This window comes from Stegodyphus dumicola, chromosome 4, assembly GCF_044657685.1.
Source record: "Stegodyphus dumicola isolate Sdum_Otavi_A_Nest chromosome 4, ASM4465768v1".
NCBI lineage: Eukaryota > Metazoa > Arthropoda > Arachnida > Araneae > Eresidae > Stegodyphus > Stegodyphus dumicola.
The window spans coordinates 237,981,614-237,995,136 of NC_140771.1; the positions used below are offsets into that span (position 1 = coordinate 237,981,614).

The 13,523-nt window shown below is 35.5% G+C and overlaps 1 protein-coding gene across 1 annotated transcript in view; it reads left to right on the forward strand.

The window, feature by feature from the left end:
- Positions 1–13,523, forward strand: part of LOC118197412 (uncharacterized) — a 188,146-nt gene that overhangs the window by 63,065 nt on the left and 111,558 nt on the right. The window contains exon 2 of the mRNA XM_035368923.2: positions 8,391–8,471. Coding sequence (XP_035224814.1) covers positions 8,409–8,471 — 63 coding nt within the window. The 5' untranslated portion in view covers positions 8,391–8,408. The remainder of the gene's footprint in view (positions 1–8,390; positions 8,472–13,523) is intronic.

Genomic DNA, 13,523 nt, shown 5'->3' on the forward strand with positions numbered 1-13,523 from the left:
TTCATAAATAGATACTTTCATAAGAGTATAAATCGTAATCACTCATGATCATTAGACATTCATTTGCAAAAAAATATATGCTCCCAGAAGAAATTGAGCCACAACTACGAAACGCGGCATGCAAATATAATTTGGCGGAATTGTGTAAATGATTAAACTTGCAGCACCAGTCGAGTGATACAATGGACAAATTGTGGAGCAATACAACGTGCGTCTGAAGCGCAGGTGGTACAGTGTAAAGGGGCAAGTGGAGTGAGTGATGAACACGGATACACAACATTGTAACGAAAGATACCTTTAAGACGGTATACGACATTGTAACGAAAGAAGAACGACGGCCTTAAAGATGCCTTCGAAGGCATTATTACGAACAGTTGTCAGTCAGACTTTGAGAGGAAATCTCATCATAGGGCTAAAACGGGCGGATCGGCTGGCATATTTGTCGAAGCTATATGATTGTTGTCTGATATTAGAAGTGGTTCAGCGAAGACTTGGGACGTCTCCGGGCCATCAATGCGCCGGATGATTGCGCAGTTAGAACAGCTACCATGTCCGCACCCATTGACACTCTACCATAAAGAGTGTCGTCTTGCAAGGTGTCGCTCTCGTTCGAACTGGACAGTGTCCGGTTGGAGAAATGTGATCTTCAGTGATAAATCACGCTTTTCTCTCAATATTGATGACCGCCGCATACGTGTCTGCAGACGGAGAAGGGAGCTGTGCTATAGCATTTTTACCGAGTGGCTGACAGCCGGAACACAGGGTGTGACAGTCTGGGGAGCAATCATCTGGGACAGCAGTTCACTATTAGTCGTGCTGCGAGATGCTCTGACCGCTTGCAGGTACACTGTCATTTTGCAGCTGATCGTATTGCCTGTGCTAGCAGGTTGTCCAGTTTCTGTTTTCCAGCACGACAGTGCTCGACTATGTATAGCACAACTTTCCCAACAGTGTCTTCGATGTGTTTCTATCCTCGACTGGCCTGCCAGGTGTTACGCTAAAAAAGTATTTGTTAGGTGTGTAAATTTGAAATCTTTTATGTCCGCAGACGATAACGTGTGGCAACAACTGCTATTCATTTATGGTAGAATAAATTTTACAAGAAAGGAAAACTGACGAGAGCATTATTGTACTATGATTTTGCATTGTTTTAAAGTGGGGCTAAATCATGAAGAAAGCCCTCAACGTCTGTAATTAGCATACGGAAATGAAGCTTCATCTTACGTCACTGTGTTCAGTTGTTTTAAAGAATTTCGCAGAGGTCGCAATTTTCTCATGGATGAACACAGAGGAATACCTTTTTCATCTGTAGTCCCAGAAAATGTGTCGGCCATACGAAAAATGTTAATCAATGATAATCGCTGTCAATATCAAATGATGCAGAAGGGACAAAACTTTGTATTCGCAGCTATACATAAAATTATTCATGAAGAACTGCATATAAAACATTAATTTGACGTTGGGTTCGCTATAAATTAACAGAACGGCAAAACAAAGCGTGTCAGACTCGGTAAAGAAACTTGGTAAATTACTTACTTAATGGTGGTAGACACCGCATTATTTCTAAAATCACAACTGGGGATACAACGTATGTAACGATTAATTAAAAAGTAGTTTATACCATTTTCGTTTGTTCAAGTTAGAGGTACAGAAGACAGTTACAGCTCACTGTTTCACCACTAAGTGTCTTTCAGAAGTTCTCTAAGAAGTGAAAATTAGAGGAATTCTGCTTAACGATGATAATGCATCTTTTTATTGAGCAAGATTGGTAGTTGAATTTTTTAAATACAATAGCACATTAAATGATATAACATCTATTCTTCTGAACGTTGCTAGTTTTGGTATTATTTAATGTAAAACAACATTTACGTGCTCGGCCGTTTTCATTCCGATTGATGTGTCTATAGAAGGATGTTTTTCATCGATTCCATATCCAATGGATGACTCGAAGAATATTCCTTTGTAAAAATGCTTGCATGTTGAAGGGGACCACTTTAAACGCACCTAAAATTTAGTAAGTTAAATTTGTAGTGTTTAGCTGTATCTAAAAAATTTCAGAGGGGCCTTTGGAATAAGCTTTCTTTAATAAGGCGTGTTTTTGATTGGAAAAATTGTTTATTAGTCCAATCTAGTTCTGAAAGAAATATGTGACCTTTAGTGGCATAATAGGAGTTCTAACTGGGTTCAAATGCTGCTTAAGTGGTCGGTTTCATGAGCGTTTGGGTTGCGTTTTCCGTATAAATTAACGCATTAAACATACACATATGTATAACATATAAATGCCCATAACATGTTAATTTTTCGTATAAAGCTCTACAGGAAAGCGTCCCTCACTTGCTAAATATCCCTTGTGTGTTTTGCTGTACTTAAAAGCAACCAGTCTGAAAGAAATTTAATTGTATTATTTTTAAGAAATTTAGTCTTCTAGTATTCAAGTCTTCATTTAATTGCAGTTGTTCCTCTTTTAATGTTACTTTCCTGGACAGTTTAAAGGCATTTCTACTACTACTAATATATTTTCCTTTAGGTCTTGTTTATATAACTAGTTATGCAAACTCTTGCTTTGTATCTTATAATAACATTTGCATATTATATAGTAATTTCTCAAGGAAAATTCTACTATGGAATCATGTTGAATATCTGAAAATATTTGATTACACAGAATCGAAATAAAATGCGCCTGGAAGACACTTTTAGACGTCACTGGTTTTAAATCTAACTGAATTCTTTCGATAATTGGAAAAACGCCATATTTTATTTTTTATTTTATTTGTTTAGCAAAAAATAATTTTTTGCAAAATTTTTAGACAGTCGTATCGAAATTATGTACTTTAATTTAAAATCATGAATTTCTGTAAAATGTCACCATCAGATGTTTGTAGTTTGATGCTTTTCTAATTTTTATTATGCGACATAAATTAGAGTGACACGTGTCTGCGTAGCATTTTTAGCGAATCTCTCCGCGGGACGCTGACCAAAACACGATTTTTTATTTTTATTTTTTATTTTAATATATATATAAAAGCAACCTAGTTAACGAAATCGTCCCCTGTTTAATTAAATTTTTCGAATATCGGGCCATATTTTAGAAACCAATTTATTACCCCATTGTTTAAAAATGAAGAATTTAAAGAAGTACATTTAGCAGTTACAAATACAAAATTAGCAAAGCAACATACAGGTGTTTGGTGTAAATTTTTAACTAGGACTATCTATTTCGAGCTCCTGATGAACAGTTCTCGAAATCGATAGTCTTGATTAAAACCTATGCCAAAGACAAGGTTGTTGTTTTGCTAACTTTATGTCTTACTTAAGTGTGTTTCTCTTCTGTCTTGAGTTTCAAATATTTTGCAGGTAAGCATGACGAAGTAAAAATGGTATCTTGTCATATGCAGCTAATGGCAAGAACAGACAACAAACTTTGACGGGTGGAAAGAAGGAAAATCTAGGATTTTTAAACGGAATTAAATATATGGAAGTTGATTATGATTTCCACTAAGAGTTGTAGATGACGTCTAATTATTTTTGAAAAAATGGATGCTCACGTTAAATAAACGTCCCCTTGAAACCCTAGTCGCCCTTTGAAAGGGGGAGTATATAAGGTATTTCTCCGGCCTTCCTAGCGTGTCTTCTTGGTTTAGTGGTTCTGTACGCTGGGCCGGTATTCCAGTGGTCAGTGGTTCGATTCCTGGCGAAAGCGATTGCCCATTTTTCATCTTGCCTGCTTCCAAAAAATACCTAAAAGTCTCTGCTAATTCCTCCACGAAAGCATCCCATAACTGTCGGGCAGTTCCCGGTCTCCTAGCTTTTAATTTTTAGCTTTTTGTTAAGAAAAGTTTTTCCCAGCAATAAATGAAATTTATTGAAATATTGAAACTTAAAATATACAAATTCCATTGCGTCTTTCTTACTGATTTTCAGCGGGATTTTTCTTGTTAAATTTTATTAAATCTAAATTATCTTAATTTACGGTAGACATCTGTAGAATTTTTTATGAAGATTCAACGGTGTTTAAGCACTTAATATTTATACTTAATTTTGTTTTACGTCAATATTTGGTACGTTGCTATGTTTAACTAATGTGCACAGCAGACAATAGTGTGTACATTAGTTATTAATTTTATTTTCATTGTACTTAAAAGTTCTTTGTTAGCTAAAGCTTTCTTTGTAGATTCAGAATTTTTACAAGGGAAATTAGTCGAACATGAAATTTAGCATATATAATTATAAATTTTTAAATATTTGTATTTTGAAATCATATTTAAAAGTTCAATAGCCTAAATTATGCATTATAAAGTGAATTTACATCAGTTTGGATTAGCCTAAAATATGCATTATAAAGTGAATTTACATCAGTTTGGATTTCTTTTAAAATGGTGTCCCCGCGCAGCACGGAAACCTTCCCGAAATTCTCGGTTTTGGCTCGAGAACCTCGTGGTTTTCCATATTATAAAGGTGGCAGCTATAGTATGGCTTGAGCCTTGAGCAAATAGTTCCGTGCTTGCTTTGCCGTTATCTAAATTTCAAAATAACCTAATGACTCTACAAGCTTTAGATACATAAAATGATAACCGAATTTGATACAGCATAAGGAGTATATTCATTCACCTATCTGGATGACATGACCCACACCTGTAAAGTTTCAAACTCCTGTGTCTAATGAGCGTTAATTGACGGATTGGATTAATTAAATTATGGCAAAGTACTTGATGGATACCTGCCTAAGAGAAGAAATGCCTTCGTGAAGGACTTTTTATACGAAATACCCTCGTATCCACTTACGCATTGAAGGGGGGGAAAAAACCCTGGAAAATGCCCATGCATCTTAGCCCATCAGTCAGAATTTGAACTCTGATCGAATACCAGTGTTCAGGGATCTTACCGCTTGACCGCTGATGTACCCTGGCTGTTATGGACTTCGAGATATTTTTGGCAAGACATTGAATGCACAGTGGTAATTATGCTTCAGACATATAATTCATGCATCTATTATTACAACTCCCTCCCCAAAAGAAATCACTTCTAAAGGAATATTCCATCAGTATCCCCCCTCCCACAGAAGGATGTGTTTATAACTTGAAAGCTGTTGAAAATTTCTGTAACTTCGTAGAATTCAGCTCTTTTAATGTTTTCAAGAAACTGCATTAACAGAAGTCGCATAAAATTGCTTGAAGGTTCCGCGTTGTATGAGAATTATTAGAGTTTGGAAACCTGGTTATACTGAAAACGCGCAGTGCGAAGGTTTCTTGAAAAATGTATTCGCCGCACCAGCAAAAGTAATTACCCGGCCTTTATTTTTTGTCGCCGAACTTTATAGACATATAGTTACAAAAAAAGTTTTAAGTAACGCATATATTCTTATTTGGGCTTTTTTAAATTAAAAAATCTGATGTGTGCACCACATAACTTCCTTGTACGGAATATTAAATTGTACTCATTTTTTCTTGCATTTCATTTAAACTTATTGGATTCAACTAAATCTGCTTCGTCAACAGCGCATAAACCACAACAGAATAAATGCATTCTTTAAAATTCACTCTATTTGTTTACCATAGCGACACTCTGGCGCTAGATTCACTTAACAGCGTTATATTTCGTTCATACCATAACTCAGAATGCACAAAATTGATATCATTTGAAGAACTATCTAATCATTGCCACATGTTCTATTCAAATACTCTAATATATCTAGAATGATGTATAAAAAAAGTAAGCAAACAAAACAAAAAAGAAACAGTTTCTCACACGATTGAATGTTTCTCATTCAATTAATTCATTTCTCACTTCGCGACAAGGCAAAAATACATAAAAACTCAAAATATCTGTATTAAAAATTACGAAGTAAATCTTAAACACTTATTTCCTCGAAAAAATTCCAGAAAGGATTAAGCATGATTTAATTCACAATAATAAATGAAGGCGTTATCTTTGTTGTTGCGAAGCTAAGTTTCTCTAGATTGGGAACAAATCCACTATTCTGCTGTTTCAAATGTAAACAAGCAATGGCCGCCATCAAAAAAATTATTAGCTGCACTTAAACAACTTTAAAATTCTTGATAATTCTAAAAATATTGCATACAGATTTACTAACGGCATAAAAACCTCCGGACGATAAGAACAACATAATTCAATCATTTTTAAAGCAAAAAATGTACAATTTACAAACATATAAGAGTAAAGAAACTGAGATCACTGAGCCGGGTAACAGTGTGGATATATATATAAATATATTTATATACGTTTGGTGCGGCCGACTTTAACCAAAATATGAGGTGCACATCTACATGTTGTAGCAATCCTATATACAAAATATCAACGTTCTGAGGCTACTCATTTTTGAGTTATCCGAGATACTTACGTACGTACAGATGCCACGAAAAATTCTCTTCAGAATTCATTTTAAAGCAGTTTTATAATTTTTTTAGAGGAAAATAGTCTTTTATTCTGTCCTTACGTACAGATATCACGCAAAAACATCGTTAAATTGCATTCGAAAGCGGTCAAAATGAATATTTTCGTTGAAATATGCTGCCTGAAACTTTTCGCTATTGCAATACTTCCTTTTTACTTCGTACAAGGAAGTAAAAAGTGAGATTTTATAAAAATTGTGAAATATAACTTCTTTATTAAATCCTGCAAACCTTATATTTTTTTTAGGAAAATTTTTTACTCATAAAAAATAAAGCACGCAAATTTTGACTTCTGAACGACCAAGTATTGACCGAAATATTTAGCTTTAAAATTTGGAATGTTTGACTTAATTTCCAATTTGAATTGAAGGACCGGTTATTCAATAAGTTAGGATAATCTGTGAATGATTAATTTCCTTTTTAATACCATTCAGTAATATTCTTTTGTGATTTTACAATCTTTAATTTGTAATTTTGTGACATTCGGTAAACGAAAGAATTTTCGCACGAGTAATTTTTAAGTGTAAAACTACGTTAGTAATAGTCACATGAAGTTTCATTACTTTACAGTCATAATCTGCTACTAATCATAGTCTACAAGAAATTCATTGATATACAAATATTTTTCATTTTGAATTTATTCAAATAGTATTATAAGTTGTACATTACATTACTAATACATGCTAATGTTTTCTAAAATAGAATTCTGTAAGATTACGTGAATAAGATCTTGTTTTTGAAAAAAAATTACATTCGTCAATATTTTTCACAACAATCTTATAGAAATGCTCCTCACTTAGTCTGTTAACTTCAGAAACCTTTTTCTAAACAAATGTTTTATTTTTAATTGCGTACAACATTTCGTTTTTTAATATTGTATACGGTCCCTGAATATGATTGTCAGCTTCAGAATTAAATATCGCTATCGGTTTCTGTCACATAGCAGTCACACTTTTTGCGTTTTATTGTGTAGTGAGTATAAAATATCCTTATACAAAAGTGTAGGGACTGGGTGAACGTATAGAAAGTTGGATTTAATAATTTTTAATAAAACTGTTTTTAGTCCAAAGGGATTTGAATCCCGAAGGACTATTAGTTTCGTTTTGGCATTTTGCGTCGGACGGATAAATGTCGGTTCACTTTTCAAACTGTTGCCATAAAATGTTAGAGTCCTGCATTATATTTGAAGAAATTAAATAATGAAAATCTGCGTAAATGTATGTATATTTCTCACATTGTCATAAAATAACGGTACATAGAGTCATCGAATTTTGAATAACGTAATCCTCCAACGAATATGAGCATGTGGAAGACCAAATTTGAAATTTGAAATTTGTTTTATGATCGATTTCCTATTTTTTAAAACTTTGACGAATTTTTGATTAACAAACTCAAGGATTTCAAAGCGAGCAATGGCAACGTTGTGCAGAAAAAACATTTTTATCTCCAGCGCGTGAGTCTCTGTATCGGAAATTCTAAAGATAGGCTCGTTTTAAAACTATTTTGCGATATTGCTGTTGCACTGGATCTTATGGTTTAAGTGCGAGGAACATGATATTTAATAAAGAAAGGTAACACACAAAATGTTAAAAAACGCCCCTTTGGACGTAATTTAAAATCTGAAACATTTCAGATTTTTTTTTTTTTTTAAATCTTTTTTTTTTTTTTTTTTTTTAAATTTAAAAATGCCAAAATTTAAAAAGAATATTTGCGTCGTTTCAAATATTTTTGCAGCTGAGCTCAAATATGTCTACGATCAATTGTACGGAAAATAAAAGCTGGATAAAGACTCCTGTGGACATGGTGTGTGTTTTATTTAGAAAGGAATTTTGTATTTACATATTTACTCGTAATAAAATTTAGTGTGAATTATATTAATAGTATTTAGTGAGTTAAATGGAAGGTTTCTTATGTTCTTTTTATATTTAAAGCACAGTTGTCAGTTAGTGAATTCTTCATTTATTTTTTTTCTTTTTGTAGGACCTGGAGCCCCCACCCATGGCTCGAAATGAAAGGGCAGGTAATTGTTGGTCCCAGCCTCGGCGATCAACACCTGTCAAGGTGAAAAGGAAATCTTTTATGTTTATAGCAGCATAATTTTGCATGTTGATCAGCATTCTTTTAGCTCATTTTTTTCTTTTGGTTAACTTATTTCACATCTAGTAATCTGTAATATGTTTTTCTCCTATTTGTCAGGATGTTTAATTAATTAAATAATGTTGTGTTTGATTAATTATCTATTACGCGGTCGTCGTAGTTATGCTTTATCGGATTTAGTGTGATCTTTGTGCATTGAATGCTTATTACTAAGTTTGAATATTCTCAGAGAATATGTATTAAATTATTAAGAAATGAAAAAAATTGTAAATTAGCTATGAAGGTAACTGAATTTTTCGTGACAGGGGCAGACAGTATGTACTAAAAGGAAATTATTTGGTAGATTTGTATATTTGATCTACTTTATGCCCGAAGACGATAATTTGTGGCAACAATTGCAATTAATCTATCTTAGAATACATTTCAAAAGAAAGGAAAATGAAGCTGATGCTAAAACATTATCGAACTATGATTTTCTATTTTAAATTGGGGCTAAATCAAGGAGAATGACTTCAACGTCTGCAATTAAAGTATGCAAATGAAACTTCATCTCATGGCACTGTGTTCAGATCTTTTAAAGTATTTCATAGAGCTCGATGGATCCTGGATGAAGAACATATAAGAAGTCCTTTGACTGATATAGTCCCAGGAAATGTGCCCGCTATATGAAAAACTTTAATTAGTGATAATCCCAATACCTACCAAATGATAAAGAAATAACTTAGCATTGGATCCGCAGCTATGCATAAAGTTGTTCGTGAAGAACTGCTTATGAAGAAAATTAGGTTGTCGTTGGGTCCGTGGTTAATTAAAGAAACCAAAAAACTTAAGTCTGTCAGATTCAGTAAAGATTATATTGGATTCAGTGAAGAAACCCTAGAATTACTTAACGATGGTGAACCAGGCGATTATTTCTAAAATCATAACTGGTGATAAAGGCTACGTACTGTGTTTTCGCCTTGCAACACTTAAGAAAGTAAGGTGTAGGTCTTTGAAGATGCTCCAAATCAACAACGTTAAAAAGACATCGACCAACAAAAAAGCAATGTATTCCAGTTTCTTCTGGTCTGGAAAGAAGTGAGTTAGAGCTAACTGGTTCAACACCTACGGTCTTCCAAAAAATTCTTTAAGAAGTGAAAACTAAGGTACTCATGGCTTCACCATGATAAATACATCTTCTCATTCATTGACAGTTGAATTTCGTTAACATATCGATTCTATTCTCCTGATTTTGCTATGTATGAGTTTTAGCCATTATGGTAATCTAAACACTTACACTGAAGTGACAAAAGTCATGAGATAACAATATGCAAATATACAGATGGCAGTAGTATCGCGTAGAAAATGTATAAATGCGAAGTGCTTTGGCAGGGCTTTCTTTTGTGTACAAGTTATTCATGTGAAGACGCTTTGACATGATTATGGCTGCACGACGAGAATTAACAGACTTTGAACGCGGAATGGTAGTTGGAGCTAGACGCATGGGTCATTCCATTTCGGATATCGTTAGGAAATTCAACATTCCGAGATCCACAGTGTCAAGAGTGTGCCGAGAGTATCTAATTTCAGGCATAACATCCCACCATGGACAGCGCAGTGGCCGACCACCTGCACTTAACGACCGAGACCAGCGACGTCTGCGTAGAGTTGTTAGTGTTCACAGACAAGCAACACTGCGTCAAATAACCGCAGAAATCAATGTGGGACGTACGAGGGACGTGTCCGATAAGACAGTGCGGCGAAATTTGTCATCCTTGGGCTATGCCAGCAGAAGACCGACTTGAGTGCCTTTACTGACAGCCCGACATCGCCTGCAGCGACTCTCGTGGGCTCGTGAGCATATCGGTTGGTCCTTAAACGAATGGAAAACCGTGGCTTGGTCAGGTGAGTCACGATTTCAGTTGGTAAGAGCTGATGGTAGGGTTCGAGTGTGGCGCAGAACCCACGAAGCCATGGACCCAAGTTGTCAACAAGGCACTGTTTAAGCTGGTGGTGGTTCCATAATAGTCTGGGCTGTTTATACATGGCATGGACTCGGTCCTCTGGTGCAACTGAACCGATCATTGACTGGAAATGGATACCTTCACCTACGTGGAGATCACTTACAGCCATTCATGGACTTCACGTACTCAAACAACGATGGGATTTTTATGGATGACAATGCGCCATGTCACCGGGCCACAATTGTTCGCGATTGGTTAGAAGAACATTCTGGACAATTCCAGCGAATGATCTGGCCACCCAGATCGCCCGACATGAATCCCATCGAACATTTATGGGACATCATCGAGAGGTCAGTTCGTGCCCAAAACCCTGCACCCTCACACTTTCACAATTATGGACGTCTATAGAGGCAGCATGGCTCAATATTCCTGCAGGGGACTTCCAACGACTTGTTGAGTCCATGCCACCTCGAGTTGCTGCACTTCGCCGGGCAAAAGGAGGACCGGCAAAATATTAGACTTTTGTCACTTCAGTGTATGTCGCTGTCGTTTTCATTTCGAAGATGAGATTAATAAGATTGCATAAAAGACTATTTTTTCATCTATTTCAAGAAATGAGTACTGAAGCATTTCGACTTTGGCAAATTCGCCTACAAAAATGCATTCATGTTGGAGGGGATTACTTTGAGCACTCCTAAGATTTGTAAGTTTAATTTTAAAATTTAATAAGGTATTTTCCCCTCATTCTTAGCATGCCTTCGTGCTGTAGTGGTCAGCACATTCAGCTCATATTCGAGAGGTTCGTGGTTCGAGTCCGTGTGAGGGCATTGCTCATTTTCCATGTCTCCTGCGTCGAAATCTCAAAAATTTCAGAGCGAGTTTCATATTAATTAACTAAAAAGATGGTGAAAAAGCCTCCATCCATTTATATGAGCCCGCAGTATTTCATATTTTGAAAATATGTAAAATCCTTTATTTTGCATTTCAGATTTCTAATAGTAAGATTTAAGAAATCTCCTGATTCATTCAGTTATGCATCCCTTCTAAAAAACAGAGAGCATCAGTGTGGTAAAGCTGTTTATCACATTGATGGAGGGGGGGAGTTTACCACTAATAGTTTCGTTCCGGTTTCCATCGCCGTGGGCATTCAGTTGACTTCGTGAAGTTTCTTGTTTATTTAAAGCAGATATCCCCACTCACCTTAATTCACTAATTCCGCGATTGCGTTTTAGCTTCCCCCCCTTTGCTGAGATCAAAAAGTAATTAAGTGTATAGTACTTTCTATCGCTCGACATCACGAACCCTTTTGTCCAGAGTAGATTGACAGTAAATTCTAATCACTGGCGAGTTCGTACAGGTGTTAACTTTTATCGGTTTGATGAATTCTGTTAAAATTTTTCTAAATATTTACTGAACCTTTCGTATTTGTTCACATTGAATTTGACTGAAGTATTTTCTGAGGGGAGCATGAAATAAATATGACGATAAATAGAATTATAGGAGATTACCGAATCGTCGGTTTTTTTTTAATTTTCAGCCTTTACTAAGGAAAATGTTTTCTACCAGTAAATGTAGTAAATAATCATTAGGTTTATTTCGAAACAGTAGATAAGAAAAATCTACAACGCCCTTGCTGGACGTGAAATTCGGACTTTCCGAATCCCAGCCAGACAGCTTGAAGACATGCCATAAGGAAGGAGAATATTCCTTATATTTTCTTCCATTGAAAGGGTAATTGGAGAGGAGGAGACTCAGTCGCCAAATCAAGGTGGCGGCGAATTGATGTCTTCTACGTTTTTAGTTCGGGCGCCACTTGAATAGTCATTAGTTTTATTTCGCAGCAGAAAGCATGAAAAATTACCAATTCTGTTGCCGGGTTTCCAATTCAGGACCTCCGACTGCCAACCGAACATGCTTCCAGTAAGACTAGGTACGAGTAGTTAGGTCGAGTGACCAGAATTTCTCCATTGGTCGTACAGGTATAATCCGCCACATTAACTGTGTATTTCCGTCTCAGTTTTGATTCAGAACAGCCCGAGTGTTAGATCCCAGGGTTCACTAGACCGCTTGAGAAGCCTTTCGTTCCCTCATGCCGCACAGACACTATACGCATAACCAAGCATTCTTCAAGATCCGAAGCCGTATTTAGCGATACAGCAGCCACTATTGCTAGCCATCATACCGATCAAGGCAGCTTTAGTTACACTACGAAGGCATGTGCTAAGGAAGTACAAAATTCTTTACATGTGAAATTTATTGAATTAATGGAACACTTAAACTGTGCAAATTCCAGTCCCACACCCGTATGATTTTCAACCTATTTTTTTCTTATTAATGGGTCTGAATTATCTTTATCCTCTGCGAACATTTGTAAGACTTTTTTTTGAAGATTCGGTTAATGTTTAATCGGTTAATATTTGTATACAATTTTACTTTGCATCAGTAAGTGGTACATTACTGAGTTTATCCACGCAGTAGTGTATGTATTAATTATTAATTGTATTTTCGTGTATTTAAAAGTACTTTTAAAAATTATAAGTTTCTCTTTCTTGTTCTAGATTTTTTGCGGTTTAAAGAAAGGTAAGATCATTACAGAATGACATTTCACAAGGCATAGAATATCTAGTTAAATATTAACATATCGAATTTCAAAATATCATTATAAATTGTTCAGTAAACTAAATTCTGCATTATAAAGTAAATTTAAATCAGTTTGGAGTTCTTCATGACGTCATCGCGCAGCTCGAAAACCTCCCGGAAACTTACGGTTTTTCATATTTAAAGCCTGGCAGGTATGAATTATTATTATTAATCTCTTACGCACGTAACATTGCAGAAGAAGCTTCGAAATGTACGCGTTCAAAATGCTTAAAATAGCTGCTGGTACATCAATTCATTTAACATTATACGTGTACTGACGCGGATGGAGCTGGTGTGGCTGACGCGGTCAGTCTTCAACAATATACTGGCACCTTTTTTGCAAATTGTTTCTTATTTGCCAAGACACAACGGTGTTCCAATATAAAGACACAAAGGCACACGGAACACTTATAGAGTTCAACTTATCACGAAA